The following is a 17,537-nucleotide window of genomic DNA, read 5'->3' on the forward strand; positions in this document are numbered from 1 at the left end:
AACGGTTCCAAGTACGGAGACAAATAAGGGTCATGTTTGACGCAACACATTCCAGCATAGCTCAATAAAAAAAATCTTTATTTCAGACATAACATGATAACACAGGCAAATAGAAATACCTATAAACAGTTTTTGTATTTTTAATAGACTTAGAAAAAAAAAATCAATGATACATTCATAAAAAACATTTTTTAAAATAAATGTGTATAAGAAAAATCAAATAATACTAAAGCGTATATTACAAAAAATGACTTTCACAATTGTATAAGATGAACATAACATAGCTTTGAATGAAAAAATGATTATTGATTATCCCCATTTTCTTTTTTTATTGAAAAAGAGAAAATGAGTAATTTAAGATGTTTTTAAACAATAGGTAACTGCGGTAATCCTGGATTTGTTCAAAGAACACCAAAACAAAACAAAACTTCTCATAATGGAGGATCATATCCACACAAAAACAAGTTGTTTTCTGAATTTTCAAGTCTACTTCTACAAAATTATCATGTACTTCATTTTGATTAGCATAAAAAAATCACGGTTTGCTTAACTTGGGGCTTTCAGGTTTGAAAGAGTAAATACAACTTATCATAAATATTGTGAACTTTTACTAGACATAAAACACTGTATTAACAATGTGCTATACATGTGGATTTCATCTGCTGAAACATTTAATGTATTTACATTTATATTTAATTTACAAGCAGTTAGTTTTTCTTGCAGTTATTCAGTTATCAGATTGGCACAATTTTGTTTAAAGAAAATCTTGATTATTTATACAATCCTGATTTTAAAAAAATATGTATTTGCTCAATTTCCTTATTCAAGAAGTTTTATTTTTAGCTGTTTATCTGCTGTAGCAAAATAGGTCTCCCTGTTTTTTTTATTTTATTTTATTTTTGCACAAGACTAACAAGAACATTTACAACATCTTAACCAGAGAAGATGCATAAGTATCTATTTTCCATCCTCCCTTTGCAGTAAACTTGCACAATAAGCCTCTACTGGGTGCTGAAATAGCTGTGTGTAGGCTAATGTATCCCTGGCACAGAGGTTATGTGAACAAAATGCTGCTTCTACAAAATCCCAAGAAAAGACAACTCAGAATACATGCGGATTGGCACAAACATATTATGTTGTGAGTATTTTAGGGGCTTAATGCAAGCTCTTTTTTTAATGTAAGATTTTGAAACTCCAAATAAGCAGAAAGAGGAATTGGTCTTTCAAAAATGTGTTCAGGGTTTATCTTTTAATTGTACAAAACCATCTTTGAAACGTTTTTTTCTCAAGTATAATTATTTGTCCCTTTAGAATGATCCATGTGAAGATAAAAAGAATGCATTAAAACTTAACTGTATCAACTTATACACTTAATGCATGTTGTCCATATGTAGGCCTGGTGTTGTCAGAGTGAAAAGCATCAGAAAAACAAGAAAGAACCTGTGCTTTGTTGTCCATGACTACTCTCTATTTGCGTTTTATCACCTCTGCATTTTAAGCAGCACTTGATGGAATAGACCTTGCAAAAAGCATTAACAGGAGTATTTGAATCACGGTTTACACAGTTAAATGTAAGTTTCTGAAATGTGATTGGAAAATTTACCGAGGTACGGTGGATGCTTCCTGGACCACATGGTCCAATGAAAGGCAGGCTGAAGTGCTTATGGTCAGGCATATGTGATAACCGCATACTCAGAGTTGGTGCTCATCTTGCGACTGACCTCTCTGGGCTGGGGAACATGCAGTCTGTCAGCTGAACGCGAGGCCTGCAGGTGGCATCTTGGTTCATCTCCCCGCCACTGCACATAAACCAGAAAAAAAAACAACAACCTTGTTTCACAATTAAGTATTGAATCTCTACTAAAAATCCCGCAAATACACACTAAATTAAACGGTATATTTAAAAATCACAACCACTTAATAACAACAAGCTACAAGTTTCATTGACTCAAAAGATTATAGACCTCTGTTTTACAATGTAAAAAAAAAAAAAAATTAACCATGAAAAAACAACTGAAAAACACACAAATAAATCTATATGAGGTGAAGAATACATGAAATAAAAAACTGCAATAACTTGAATGCACAAGTATGCAAATCTTTCAATTGATACTTTGCTGGAAGATTCAGTTGTTTTTTGTTGGACGTCGATAAGCTTACCACATATTGACTTTAAGACACCCAATCTAACTGAAACTGAAAGTCCACAGGCCTCTTCAGGTGAACCCAAACTGTTCTAGGTTTGGCTATAGGCAAACCTTTTTCTTATCACTTGATATATTGTCAAAAAGGTCTTGCTGATTTTCATCTATGCTTGGATTAACTAAAATGGATAAACAATTCATCTTGAACCCTCTGTATTTTCTTGAAGTTTATTTTTTTGTAACGGCGTAACGGATGCAAATTTGCAGACATCAGAAAACTCATACTAAGACAGCTGAAGCTTAATTTATGTACGTAATTGGATATAATGTACGGTTAAGATAAAAATAGTTTTTACCCTTTCCACGTTTAGGTTTAAAATAATCCTAAATTTCTCTACTTTTTTCTTCTTTTTGGAAGTTACATTAACGTTTTGGAGCTGGTTAGCCAGACTTCTGATTTGAATCTGATAGAAAATATGTGGAGGGAAAGAAAGACTAATGTCAAAGAGGCTTTCCAATCTCAGAGACTCAGAGCTCATCACCAAAAGTTGAATCACCAAAATACCTATAGGGAAACATTAAACAAGATGACCACCAAGTATAGTAAGGGTTTGATTCCTGTGATGCAAACACAGATTCTTCACATAATTATTGAGAAGGGCATAAATAATATCTGCATAATCTGTTTTTAAAAATGTGTTCCTAAATTGGCACTCCTTTTATGTTGTTATCCTTTGAGAAATTCTTGTCTCATTTCCTATCAACCATAAACTATTCACTTGACTTAGAACAGTTTTAAATCCAGATGTGATCTGGCTTGTTTTTTTATTGAGGTTTGGTGTTTATCTAGATGGGCTGATTTCTGAAACTGGATAGGGAAGTGCACAAGACAAAGGTATCTAAACGTGTGCGCACGTACGCATTTGGGCAATTGCCCCCATTTTTATTTTTTTTATTTCTCTGAAATATTTCCTTTGGTTGTTTAGTTGAATTTCACAAGATATACATCATGTAGAAATTGTAGAACATTTTTTAAATGATCCTGATCTACTCTTTTTCATCGGAGTATCTGATAGTTTGACACTTTTAAGATCCACTGTATACGAGTCATGCTGTAAAATAACTCATTTATAAATTGACGACTGCACTGAGGTTCTCCATAGCCTAAATGGACAAAAGTCATTGTTTTTTTGTTTTTTTTTGCTTGTCTGTGCTGAAAATGGTTGTGTTTTAATGTACTTAACCAAATCAAAATGCATACAAGCTAAGCTATCAATGTTGCTTAACAACTGATGCAAATTTATGAGCAATTTGTACTGCCAACTAAAAATGTATAATTCTAAAATCCATAAATATTTGGAAATAAAAAAACTAACACACAAAGTAAAACATTTCTTCTGAAATGTCTTGCATGCAGTAAGGTGGATCGAAACAAAAGCAGCAATATCTGTCAAATTCTCTTATGATTCTTGTAGCTAATGACACATCTAATGTAGCAATAAAACAGCTAATATAACAGCACTTTAGCACTAGATAACATAAACTAAGCATATATTTGCAAAAGCCTAATTATCATATAGAGATTATATTTAAAAAGTAAATTAAAAAACTACAAGTTTTTTGGTAAACCCTCCTGTGCAATAAAGATGGAGATGGAATGATAGGTCAGTTCATAGGTTTGAGCTTGTCTTGCTTTGTCTCTCACCTCTCCTGTTCCTAAGTAGCCAACCTTAGTGAGCTCGGGTGTACTGACCCCTCGGACGGTGATCATTATGTCTGCATATGGAACCTCTGTGTCCTCCTCATTGTCTGGGTCAAACAGAACAACGCATTTTACTTGTAAATACTAGCCAACATATGGACTATAATTCAGATGGTTCTGCGTGTTTGTCTTACCGGGCAGAGGAATTCGTAAGGTTATTTTCTCACTTTGTGTTGATAGCGTCCCTGGATGGAGAAGATGGCAAGTGTTAGCTGAAGAGCTCTTTCTGTATGCTTTTTATTTATCTGATATTTTTGGTGTTGTACCTTTTACTGGTAGGAGGACAGCATTTGGGGATTGAGATGAGCTGGAAAAATTGAAAATAATGATGATTTGTAAAATCTAAATCACAGATTTCACTGTTAATCGTGCAGAAATGCGAACAAATATGAGCTTAGACGGCTCACCATGATTTGGACACAACCCGCTCCCCTGGAATGAGAGGCATTGCTGTCACACTACAATCAAATCTGTGCATTTTTCTTGCTTTCATCTAGGATTTACACTTATTTCTTGCAAAAGAATACTACATTGTAATCACCTCTACCCTTCCAGATGGGCTTGTTGCGATTCACGCACAAGAAGATGGCCAAAGCTGCAAGAACCATGGCCACTGTGACGGTTACTGCTGCCAAAACCTTCATTACATTAAACTGTCCTGTTGTCATAAAAACAGATGTATTAGAATTTCTTAAATGTAAAAACAATTTTTTTATCATTTAGAATATTTTTGTTTTTGATACTGCCTCACCTCTGTTTGAAGTCCCTGATTCAGTAGGAAGCGATGCTAAGATAATTAAGATCATTGTATTAAAACATATGGATTAATCAAAAACTGTTCAAATAATTGTTGCAAATATAGAATATTTTGTATCAGACATTAGAAAGGCTTCTCACTATTTTCAAGAAGAATGTTTGGGTTATTTGTCCATTTTGGGACAGTGTCTTGAGCTACAAATACAAGAGAAAGGGTGATTCAGTCCTTGGTTTCTTACACAACTTATGTTATATCTATCTATCTATAGATCTATATATCTATATCTATATCCTATCTCTCTCTATCTATCTATCTATCTATCTATCTATCTATCTATCTATCTATCTATCTATCTATATATATATATTTATATTTATATATATATTTATTTATAGATAGATAGATAGATAGATAGATAGATAGATAGATAGATAGATAGATAGATAGATAGATAGATAGATAGATAGATAGATAGATAGATAGATAGATAGATAGATAGATAGATAGATAGATAGATAGATAGATAGATAGATAGATAGATAGAGCATTGCATACCTTGAAGTTGAAGGAAAACAGTGTGAACTGTTGTTTTTGTGAGTTTAGGGTCGTCTGTGTCTTCTGTGTAGCAACTGTAGTTCTTCTCTGTATCATGAGTAGAAATGTTTGATAGGCAGATGGACACAGTGCAAAAGCTGCCATTCTTTTTAGTTGTGTTACAAGGAGAGATATCAGACTCTGTCCTCCAGGAGCCGTGGACAAATCCAGATGAGCAGTTATAGGTGCAGTTCAGCATGAGACTTTGCCCCTGTCTTACCATCTTGTAATCGGTGGGTGCCTTTGCATTTTCAGAAATCACACTTCCTGCAAAGAGAGGATAATGTAGTTACATTAGAGAAATAGAAGTTATGTTACAATTGAAGATGAAACATTAGGAATAATTGTTTTACCTTTTAGAACTGAAAGGAAGAGTATGATTAAGTAGACTAAGACCTGCATTGCCGCTCCTTTTTTTCTTATTTCTTTGTTCCTTTTATTCAAACAAAAAATACCCTGTGTTCTTGCAGCCTGCTGTTGGTTGCACCTGCACATACCCACATATATGTTTCTCCTCTTGAGTTCGGGTACAGGAAGTGGTGTTCAAAAGGATTCAGGGGTGTGCAAAAATAATGCACAACTTTCCATACATCGCATCTGGCTTCCTGTCAGAAAAATACTGTTAAAAAACAAATATTGTAAACGCATCATGGAACACAATTATGCAGTAATGTTTTTTTTTACTGAAGATAAAGTTTTTCATTTGTGGATTAATACAATGTTCATGCAGTTGACACCAAGCTTTTTAAAGGCCTCACAGCACATGCTAATGCAGGAAGGCTGAGGGTGTCATTTGCTTTTGTAGCTTTGTGTCTGCTCCAGCAATAGCTGTAGTCAACTTTTGATGCTTCTCTACATTTGAATGATGTATTTTTCAATTATTTCCCTAGGAAAACAAAATGTACCTTGTTTGCATCCATTTATTCCATGCAAATAAATTACTTTGATATATTCTATGTCTTAAATCTCCTACTTACAGTGAATGACAGCTCATGGGTAGCATAAATAATTTGCTGTGATCCACTAACAGTAACAACTAGGCTAGCATTTGCACTTGCTCATGCATAATGAAAGTCACAGATACAGTTACAGAACCTAATTGCACATCACTGTCAGCTTGAGTCACCACCTGGGAATCACATTTCGTGCTCATTTCACTTTCAGGCTCTAAACATTTATCCGTGTAGGATTAGACCAAAATGCTGTGCTCTGGATATGGAGAAAACCTGTAACATGCTCTTGTATACAGGATTAGACATCCAGATATGATGTGCTTGGTGAGGGCTATGTATTTGCTATGTGTTTTAGCTCCTGGGGTTATTCTGCTGCTCTTCCAACCTGGAGCTGCTTCAGGTAAGAAAAACAATCTTCATGCTTTTATTATTTCCTAAAGTGCATTTATCAACATAATGACCAATTTCTACATTCTCCCTGTTTTGGTGTGAGAAGTCGCAGAGGGGAGTGCAGATCTTATCCTCAATGATGAAGTGTATGTTGGTGTGTGTCCAGAAGGAAAGTACTTCAACCAGCAGCTTTGTTTGGATTGTCCTTCTGGTCATTTGTAAGTCGTCAGGCATATTTGAAACTATAGGACAGAATTTTATTAGTTTTTTCATATTTTTACATGGGATAGAATAAATTAATAATTAATGATGTTTCACCTACTTCGTTTCTGCTTTATAGCTGCCCTGGAAATGTATCTGCACCAAATCGATGTCCAGCAGGAACATTCAACCTCTACACAGGGAAAATCAGCATCGATGACTGCAAGGTAAAACACTTTTTCACAAACCTTTGATTGCTTAAGCCCAAAAGGTATGATTTACATTCAAATAACCCTTTCCCTACAATTTTACTTGTTATAACACTGAATTAAATATAATCAAGGAGAAATGTTTTCCAAACATTTTGACACCGAAATGTTGTAGTTACAGTTGCAGTGCTTTCAAAAATTTGGATGCTCCTTCAACTTCCCAAACTTTTGTTACTTTACAATCACAAATTCAGATGCATTTTATCAGGATTTAATGTGATAGGTTGTGACCAACACACAGAAGCAGGAAAATTATATATGGTTTTCAAATCTAAAACGTGGGGTCCATTTGTTTTCATAACTTCCATAACTAACCCCCACGTTCTTTAGTAACACTAAACAAAATACTTCGAACGCAGCTGCAATTTGTGTTTTGGTAATACAGTTCAAATAGTTAACATAGAAATTACACAATTACAGGTTATTTTAATTAAAATAAAATAAAATGGCTGTTCTTTATGAGCCTTTATTTTTTGTCTCATATAAGGTCATTAATGTTGCAGATGGCAAATAGTTGAAAACAACAATACTACAATAGTTTGGAATGTTATAGAAAAGCTACTTTATTTTGGCTAAGTGACAAAATTCCCCTGGTTAACTTTAGTGAGCAGAAAACCACACGTGTTTGGAGATTAAAAAGCCAAAATTCAAGGTTGATTCATATTACTTTTGTAAAAGAGCACTGGTGAACAAACGGCTTTGAAAGGTTTGAATAGAAAATCAGTGGCATGATTTGAACTAATGTGCCTCCATTCTGACTGAGCTTTTGCTATTTTGTTCAGATGACTTGATAAACATTTCAGTCTATAGGTGTGCAAAGCTTCTAGAAACATATCCCAAAAAGCAAGCTCCTGTAACTGCAGCAAAAAGGTGGTTATGCCAAGCTTGAACTCAGAAAGCTGAATATAAATCCAAATCTTTCTATATTTATATACTATATACATATTGCCCAAATTCATATTTGTTTAAATTATGTGCTTTTATGTGAGCTCATTGCTATTTGCTGTATGTTGCAGCCTTGTATTCCAGGCCTGATCAGTTCAGAGGACAGAGTGGATTGCCGGCTGTGTCCTGCAGGTTTTTCATGTGACGTCACCAATGGAACACTTTATTTATGCCCAGCAGGACAACATTCACCCGAAGGGGTCCTACAGTGTCTGACCTGCCCTTTCGATTCTGTTTGCAAGTTTGGGCTTCCTTATAAGGTCACCATCAACCATTAAAGACGTGAAAAGAATTGAAAACGCTTCTACAGCTTGCTGCACAAAAAGAAAATTTACTTGTTTTTTTACGGTTTTTATGTGCTCACAGTGTGCACCTGGAAAGGAGCCCGACGTGGATCACACTGAATGTATTGAGTGTTTCCCGGGTTTTTACTCCACTGTTTGTACGGCTTTGTGTCTACAGTGCCCCGCAGGTAGTGCTTCTAGAAAATATTGCTTCTCTTTAGCTATTGCGTCTGTTCTATTTGATAGTTAAATGTCATAAATATGTGCCACAATACCTAAGATTGTGCCTTATGGCTGCTGTAGGAAATTACTGTCCAAACAGTGGGATGTCACAGCCACTACCCTGTCCTTCTGGTTGGACCTCCACACCTGGACAGACTTCCTGCCGTAGATGTAATGATACATCCTTGCTGTGTGGGGGCGCTGTGGCACCACGCTGGAGCCAGTCTGTGTACAAATCTGGTCAAGCCAACACCTGTAGACCGGGAACCTACAAGCCTGTAAAGGAAGATGGAGATTGTATTGCCTGTCCAAAGGGTTAGTGTTAAATATTGCTTTAATATTTTAGTAGGGTTTTTTTTTTTGCTTCCAGAAAGAAACCAAACATGAGTTGGTTCTTGTTTATCTCGTTGTTAGGTCATTATTGTGTGGGAGGTGTAGCTGTACCCTGTCCTGCAGGGAGTTATGGTCCTAAAGAAGGTCTGCAGAGACTGAAAGACTGTGCAATCTGCCCTGCCGGTACAGCTCTATCAAGCTCTCTAAATGTTTTCAACTCCAAAGATTTGGACAAATTCTGTGGACTTTAAACTTTCTAATTGCAGTTTCTCAAGCCGAACTAACTAAATGTTTTCCATCTCTAGAAATATTATCTTACCATACAGGCTGTGTCCTTTACAAAATGTTTTTCTAATCTATAAATACATTTCTCAAGGGTTTTACTGTCTGGAAGGGAGCTCACAGAGACCCTCCTCCCAGTTCATGTGCCCACAGGGCTATTACTGTGAAGAGGGCACCGCCACCCCTCATGGGTCACCTTGTCCTGCTGGTACATCAGGGGAACAACTGGGTCAGACAAGTAGGGCAGCCTGTAAAAGATGCAAAGAGGGACGCTTCTGTCCCGCAGGTTAGTCTTTGTTCTGATAAAACTCACTTCACTGGAGCAACAGATACTGAAATACAAATAAAACATGTCCCAGAAAGTAAATGTTTCTCACTTGAAGAAAACACACACACTCACCCCCATCCACACACAAAGGTAGTTAAAACGTTTCAACAACAGACATTGTAAACAGAGTTCATTTTTAAAATGTGCTGTACTTGTGAAAGACTTCCTCAAAGTTCAATGAGGTTTTTCCAAACGTTTTATGCTTTGTGTTTTACCTTAAACAGGGTCTTCAGGTCCAGGTTTGCCCTGTGCTAGAGGAAGGTTCTGTCCAGCTGGCACAGTGGAGGAAGTGACTTGTCCATCAGGCACCTTCACCCCTCACCAAGGAGCCATAAGTGAGTTTTCAACATGGGCAGTTTCAGTCAGAAGTTCAGATACCATAAGCATGTCATGTTGATTTTGGATTGTATTTAAACTGTGCTTCTTCACAGTGTTGAAGTTATGCACACAGGCTCAAATATTTTCATATAGACCTCATTTAATTGAGTAGTATGCTTTTTGAGGCCATCAATAAGATTGTGGCATTATTCTGATTTGATATTTAACCACTGTTATTAACAAGACTGAAATATTTAATTCAAATATGGAGATTTTATGTTATAAACCTTCCATTTCAAGGGTGGTTAACAATTAAGAGCTGAGGTCAGGGCCTTTCATCAGGCTTAAGGTCAGCTGGTTTGTCCCAAAACCAATCTTAATACGTTTTTGGGATCAAAATATAATTTGTTTCAACTTTTTTAGACTCTGACCTCAATATTGTTGACAATCTGTGGACTATTTTAAAATGAGAGTAGCTACAATATTTAACCAAATTGATGGAGATTTTATGAAAGCTGGACAACAGCTGTGGTAATGGTACATCCTTTACCGTCCCGTGGGGGTGTATGAGAAGATTTCAGTCAATTGTTCTGAACAACAATAGAAGAATATTTCACCCTGGAATAAAAATGGTTCACATAAAATAGTTGAAAACTCCAAATTAATAAGGTATCCACACACATTAGTATTTGTAAACATCAGACCAGAATTGTTCATATATACATATACTTATTTTTGTTGAAAATTACATAAAGAAGTGACACGTTAGCAAACCTTTTGCTGTAAATTAAAAACTTCTTCCACTGTTGTTTGGTTTTTAGGTGCCTATATTTTGCTTACATTTAATTTAATTCAATCTTTGATTTTATTTTCTAAAGTTTTGCAAACTATAATTGAATATTTTTACACTAGTCCAATCTTTTCATGAGGTGAAATGCTCAGTGATTGCATAAATTACTCAGTTGCTAAAGGTTCCCCTGAGAAACCACAATATCTAGATGGAAAACCGCAATGGACAGATGCCAAAGAGGGCAAAAAGAAACAAACTGATTAAAAAGAAAAAAGCTAATGAGAAAAAACACACAACTTAACATAACAAAGTAGGTTTATGTAACAGACCTACACTGACTTCAGTATTCTAACTTTTTCTTCCAGGTGTGAAGGACTGTCTTAAATGTCCACCTGGTTTCTACTGTCCTAAAGGGACCAGCGACCCGATGCCCTGTCCATCAGGGTCCTTCAACCCCTTAGAGGGGCAGGATGAGGTGACTGATTGCAGAGAATGCTACCCGGGGAAGGCCTGCACACAGATAGCTCTAAAGGCTCCAGATGTAGACTGCATGCCTGGGTAAGCAACCTGTTCAGAAACATGAAAATATTTAATCAAGAATTCTTCTGTATACTCATGCTTTGGTACTTTAAGTATGGCGAGAAAGAGCAGTTCTAAGGGTTTGTCTTTGTAGGTTCGTGTGTCCTCCTGGCTCATCAAAACCCAACGCACCAGCCAACGCCTGCCCTCCGGGAGCATTTAGCAATCGCATCAACCTTACTGATCGCTCACAGTGTCAGCTGTGCCCAGCACAATACGCCTGTCTGAGAGGTTACGTTTTCATGTTCAGCAGCTTCTTAAAAGGACTTGCATCAGGAAAAGCAAAATATTTTTTTATGCCTTACAAACATAGATTGGTGACATCTCATTCTAATTTACAGTCTGTTACAAAGTATTCATGCTGCTTGAAATTTTCCACTTTTGTTACAAATGTCAATATATTTTCTTTTGATTTGATGGGATACACATGCATTATAGTGAAGCATAAGAAATAGGATTTAAGCATTTTACCCATAAAAGTCATGGCATTCATTAAAGTACAGCCTCTTTAATTCGGGTACTCCTAAACAAAATTTATCTTTGAATTCAGCATAAATTGAGTTGTTCAATAAAGATCTCAGAGGTCTGTTAGGGAACATTAGTAAATAAACAATTTTATGGAGAACAAGACCTTAATCCAAATGAAAATCTTTGGTAAGACCTGTTTGAATTGACTATAATTCTATCAGTAAAGAAAAAAAATTGGGCAAACAATTTTGAGTCTAATTTTGAAAAGTTGGCCGAGATTTTGCCAAAAGACTTGCAGCTGTGATTGCAGGATTTTTGTGAAACATTTTGACTAGGTATTGTAGACTACTTCACAGTTACGCATTATTTTGTGTTGTTTAAAAATATAAAACTGAAATTCAATTAAATTATATAGGATTTTGTAGAATTTTGCCATGTGACAACATCTGAGAAAGTTTAAGGGGTACAAGGCACTGCAAACGCATCAACAGCAATATTTGAAGATTTAAGAATGGATTATTTATCTTTTCTGCAAAACATAAAATTTTTCTTATTACATTGGCGATTCTTATTTTTTCATTTCTGCTGTTTCAGGAACAGGTGGTATTCAAAGACCGCCTCTTCTTTGTTTTGCTGGACATTATTGTCCCCCTGGAACGATGTTTCCGACACAGTACAAGTGTCCAGTGGGGACATGGAGCAGTCAAAGTGGACTGGAGGCTGAAGCAGAGTGCCAGCCGTGCCCTCGAGGTTGGTACTGCTTGGCTGGGTCTGCAGCGCCATCAGGCCGATGCAACTCTGGACACTACTGCCCTGAAGGTAAACAAGTACAAGTTGAAGGCACGGAAAGAAAAGTTTTTTTTGTTTTTTTTCTGTCTGACTCTGAAAGTTTTTAAGATTGTATGTAAATGACAAACTTGCAAATTGTCGTTTAAATATCTTTACAACATACTGCAAACATTTCACTCATGCTGTAGTCATGAGTCTTTCATTTGGATATAATTATGGGGATGTTGCTTTCTCAGGGACAGCATATGGCACCCAGTACCCTTGCCTTGCAGGCACCTACAGCATCCAAATGGGCAACAGATACAGGGAGGACTGCTTGACTTGTCCCGAAGGTTCATTCTGTCAGCTGGGAACCTCCAAACCCTCACCTTGCCCTCCGTGCGTAAACAGAACATCAGAAATAAGATATGTGCTTTTTGATAAGAGAATGAAGTAGGTGTTAAAACTGTGATTCGGTAACTATGTCTGCTCTGTCACTCTCAGCTCTTCATTTCGCCGCCTGAAAGGAGGGCGAAGGCTGGAGGACTGCTCCCCTTGCCCTGCTGGCTATTTTTGTCCCTACTCAGCCACTATCAACCCGAGAGTCTGCGGAGCTGGCAGCTACTCTGTAAGACCCCATTAAACACAAGCCAGTGTGACTGGGCAACTGACAGCACCAGTGGAAACCAGCGCTGGTGTAGTCCCATCACTCTGGAAACGGTTTTGATTGTCCTATTTTTAGATTACCGGTACATTTACCACCCACATGCAATCGCCTTATATTACTCACCTATACTGTGTACATCTGTAAATGCCAGCTGGAGGGATAGTATAGTGCTTTTGATATATCGTCTTTTCTTCCCTCCCAATTTGAGGCCTTCTTAATGTTCCAGCATTTTCCAGAGTCAAATATTTCTTTTTCGCAAGTTGCCAGTGTGCGTTTTGCTGTCTCCCACCTCCATGCTTGTTGATATCTTTAACTTCAACTCCCTGAATGTTTCTTCTCATTCTCTTGTGTGTAGGATGAGGGCTCTGTGGAGTGCTCTCCGTGCCTACAGGGGCATTACTGCAGTAACGAGACCACCAGCGAGGAGGCCATGCTGAGTGTCATGGTGTGCCCACCTGGTTTCCTCTGCTCTCAGGGTTTGGCCAGAGACCCTCAGAGATCAGCCACGCTCTGCCCTCGAGGTTTCTACTGTCCTGGAGGAGGCATTGTGAGTCTTGGAGTAGGGAAACAAATGACTGTAGTGAATATAAATAAAAGAGCACCACATTTTGAATTAATCTGCCTGCAAATTTAAATACGCAGGACCCAAACCCCATTCCATGCCCTAACGGGACGTACAGTACATCTCCGGGTCTGCGTGACGTATCTCAGTGTGTCCAGTGCCCCAAGGGGAAGTATTGTTACACCCAGCAGCCTCAGGAGCAGCCTATCACCAGGCCTGTAAGAAAAGAACTGAATTTAAGATGAAATGCCTTATTCACTTTACAAACTACTACACGGATGAGGGCAAATTTGTTGGCTTTACTGGCAAAGGTGTGTGAAATAAAAAAAATAAAAAAAATTTGATTGCAGAAGCATGATCTCACGCAGAATTGAAAAATCCTTTAAAAAATGTGTTCTGAGACGGGGTGGGAAGAATTAAAAGTGAAGAAAAATTATTAACAGAGTCACCAATGGTACATCTGCTGGTAAACCAAACAATCCCTTTCAAGTAAAACATAAGTTTCTACATTTCTCTAATTAGTATTCACTGATATATAAAAGTGACACAGTGACCCATTTCCCTTAGCAGATGGAATAAAACAAGAAAACAGGTGTTTTGTGAAGATAAGAGACATAAAGAAAAACCTCTATCTGTTGGAAAAGTACAGCAAAAAGAGGAGTTCTTGGGTCACTGATTCTCCATAGCAGCTGCCGTTTCCAAGGCTGTAAAGTTATGTAAAAAGATGTGTAGGGTGAGCTGAAGAGAAGAAAGCATTAGAGAGGATCCAGTACTCTGATCAGTTTAGAGCTGTGATGTTCAAACTTTTCGCCATATGGGGAAAAACATTTACTGAGAAAGTTTATATTTTTTTCTTTTTTATCTTGCCAATAATGATCTAAAAGTACAATATTTTAATGAAACAATGTTGTCTGATAGGGGAGCTTTTTTTGCCTTTCAAAAAAGCTCTGCAATTTTGTAGTTTGCACCTTTCCAGAATTGTGGTAGTGGGCCAGACAGAATCCTTCTAGCGGCTGCAAACAGGCCAGGGGCCACCCTTTGGAAACCCATGATTTATGAAGATTGAGCATAGAGGAATAGTAAAAGATACCCTAATTTTAATCAGCAAGTTCACATAAATTAAGTTTGGTTGGTAAATTTATCAGTGTGGAGTTATACCACTATGACAATATATATATATTTTTCCTTAAAGTTGCAATAGGTAACCTTTATACAAATATGTGTTTATTTATTTATTTATTTTTACATATTTGTTAAAACTATTAGTATGTCCTGACTCATGACGGTAAAATATTAGATAGATGTGAAAAACATCAAGCTTCTCTGGCTCCCTCCAGTGGTCCTACTGCTATCTGCAGAAATGCACTGTGCTTGATCAGAAACAACCAATCAAAGTCAGGGGAGGGACTTAGCACTCGGGCTCTTGTATGCGCTTCTCACACTGTGCCCCATAGTTCATTCTCCATGTCTTAATGGCGGAGAAACAAGCTTACTTTACAGGAAAAAGTTTTCCGGCCATTGGAGCTTACTAGCCTGTGCATACACGGCAGGCTCCACTGTGGGAGAGTCAAATTTTTAAGGTTAACTCACAACACCCTAGTAGTGCATCTTTAAGGTTTTTTGTACATTTTTACCAGCAATGCCAGCAAATGAATCAAGGTCTATAGTGACTTGTGCATGTATAAGGTTTTTAAAATCTTTATTTGTATTTCACTGTGAATGTTTTGTGTGTATTCTTATACCAAAGACAGAGCCATGTCCTGATGGGCACTATTGCCCCCCAGGGACCGGCCACCCCTACACATACCCCTGTCAGGTTGGCAAGTTCAGGAACAACACGCATGGTCACACTGGAGAAGTCTGCATTTTATGTCCATCTGGGCATTTCTGCAGCAAACTGGGAATGGATCTGCCTTTACTCTGCCCTCAGGTGGGACCTAAAGGGATCCACAATTAGTTGAACGTGTTGGCCTAAATATGTTGTAATTTTCCAATTAACTGAAACATTGCTGTTTCTGATACATCAAAACTCATAATTACTTTTAAAACAATTATATCTTTTGGTATATTTTTCCTCAATGGAGGTTGCCATTTTTTCACCTGCACAATGCATGCTGGGTTGATGACGCGTTTCAGCCCGTTCTGTAATGGAAGCTACACAGTAAACACAGGAAGGCTAACTTTACCTGAGTTGTTGTTTATCATATTGCTTTTGACTGGTGCAAATTTAGACAATGCCACACTGTGTTGCTGTTGACTGTAAATCAAAAAAAATAAAAATAATGAGGTGAGTCTGCGTCGCTTCCCACATAAAAAAGCATACGTCACTTACCCAGGAAGCATTGCACCATAAACAAACGTAAAAAATCTTAACAGCCTACAGTATTATTACTGTATTCTTTTTACATCTAAAATAAATATTTCTCAAATAAAGTCTATTGTTACAACTAATCATGGATCCCTTTAAAACAAATTCACTCTTTTCTCTTCAAAGGCAGAAATGGCAGATTCTTAAATTGCTCTCAGATTATATAAAAACGCAATCGGCATAACATATCATCTCATTCATTACTCATTTCAGGGGTCTTACTGTCCAGACGGCACCTCTGCTCCTAAGCCTTGTCCCGAGGGAACCTACAGCTTGCTCTCTGCTCTCAGAGAGCTCTCACAGTGTGCCCCTTGTGGCGGTGGACAGTATTGCAGCGGTGTTGGACTGACAAAGCCTTCTGGAAGCTGCAAAGAACGTTTCTACTGCAGAGTGGGAGCTAAATCTGCAGTACGATTCTGTTATTGCTGTGAAAGAAGCAGCAGTGCCTAAATGTTTTACTTAACATATTAGGAAATCTTTTTTTTCAGAGTCTGGTTTTTTGCTCCTTTTCACATGTAGTGTTCTGTTTATTTATGTCTAGACTCCAGCTGATGGACCAACGGGAGGTTTATGTCCCCCTGGAGGCTACTGTCCTCTGTCTTCAACCTCTCCCATCCCCTGTCCGTCTGGCACTTTCAGCAACAGCTCTGGCCTCAGCAGCCCTGAGGAGTGTGTTAGTTGTCCGCCTGGGTAATTCAACTCAAACTAAATTGCCATTTTTGAGAGCAAATACATTATTTCCATGTACAATCATGTTCTCACTCTCCCTATCTCAGTTTTTATTGTTTAGGCTCCAACAATACCTCACCTTCAGGACGTTGTTTTCCTGGTTTCTACTGTACTGGGGGATCTTCATCACCAATTCAGAATGAAGTAGAAGAAGGCTTTTATTCCTTGGTAGGAGCAGCCAGGCCAGAGCCATGTCCTTTAGGCACTTTTCAGCCGGTAGGAAGTAATACATACATTTAATCTGATGGTGCTAATTTGAAATTGCGACGCATATTTTAGCTAAAAAAAACAACTTTCCAGCGTCGAGGTGCAGGTTCCTGTGTGGCATGTCAGCGAGGCAGACTGTGCAATCGAACAGGCTTGTCCCAGTCACCAGTCTGCCCCACAGGACACTACTGTCCTCCTGGCTCCTCTGCTGCACGGCCCTGTCCTTCGGTCAGTATTTTCATGTTTTTTCTCTTTGTGATGCTTCTGTCTCACTGCTTCGATGGTACTACAGAAATATAATTTTTTATGAATTCATTGTTTGCCTGATAATTACAAATGCTACTGTGTGAATGAGTAGAGATGAGAACCATTAAAGCTCAACAGTCTCAGCTTACTTAGAGCATTAAGAAATCTGATCAGCATCAAAATTCCTACATTTGCTACCTCTGCACTGCTGTTATCTCATGAAATAACACGTTTTTTGGGCAATCTAAAATGTACCATTGCGTTCATCAACTCTATGCTCTGTGCAATTGCCTAGTATACTGACATTCTGAATGCAGCTTGTGCAAATGATGGTGAATAATAAATTTTTTCCAGGGTACTTACTCTGACCA

At 37.6% G+C, this 17,537-nt stretch overlaps 1 protein-coding gene across 2 annotated transcripts; it reads right to left on the reverse strand.

Annotated features, from left to right (window-relative positions):
* Positions 1-61: 61 nt before the first annotated feature.
* On the reverse strand, positions 62-5,743 carry LOC116708042 (uncharacterized). 2 transcript variants are annotated; one of them, XM_032545800.1, is made up of 10 exons: positions 5,611-5,743; positions 5,219-5,524; positions 4,804-4,857; positions 4,658-4,693; positions 4,448-4,564; positions 4,314-4,338; positions 4,173-4,213; positions 4,041-4,091; positions 3,898-3,953; positions 62-1,799 (listed from the first exon to the last, which is right to left on the reverse strand). In XM_032545800.1, exons 1-10 carry the CDS (start codon positions 5,657-5,659, stop codon positions 1,668-1,670), a joined length of 867 nt encoding a protein of 288 aa, XP_032401691.1. In that variant the 5' UTR covers positions 5,660-5,743; the 3' UTR covers positions 62-1,667. The 2 variants fall into 2 exon arrangements, with proteins under 2 accessions (XP_032401691.1, XP_032401690.1); XM_032545799.1 differs by having other exon boundaries at positions 3,850-3,953.
* Positions 5,744-17,537: the final 11,794 nt, after the last annotated feature.

The sequence above is a fragment of the Xiphophorus hellerii genome, chromosome 18, assembly GCF_003331165.1.
Source record: "Xiphophorus hellerii strain 12219 chromosome 18, Xiphophorus_hellerii-4.1, whole genome shotgun sequence".
Taxonomy (NCBI): Eukaryota; Metazoa; Chordata; class Actinopteri; order Cyprinodontiformes; family Poeciliidae; genus Xiphophorus; species Xiphophorus hellerii.

Bases quoted from the DNA above. Each gene is read 5' to 3' on its own strand.
- LOC116708042 (XM_032545799.1), bottom strand. From the start codon at position 5,659: ATGCAGGTCTTAGTCTACTTAATCATACTCTTCCTTTCAGTTCTAAAA. The intron at 4,565-4,657 runs GTGAGGCAGTAT...TTATGACAACAG, and splicing joins ATCAGGGACTTCAAACAGAG to GACAGTTTAATGTAATGAAG. The intron at 4,214-4,313 runs GTGAGCCGTCTA...CAATTTTTCCAG, and splicing joins CGGGTTGTGTCCAAATCATG to CTCATCTCAATCCCCAAATG.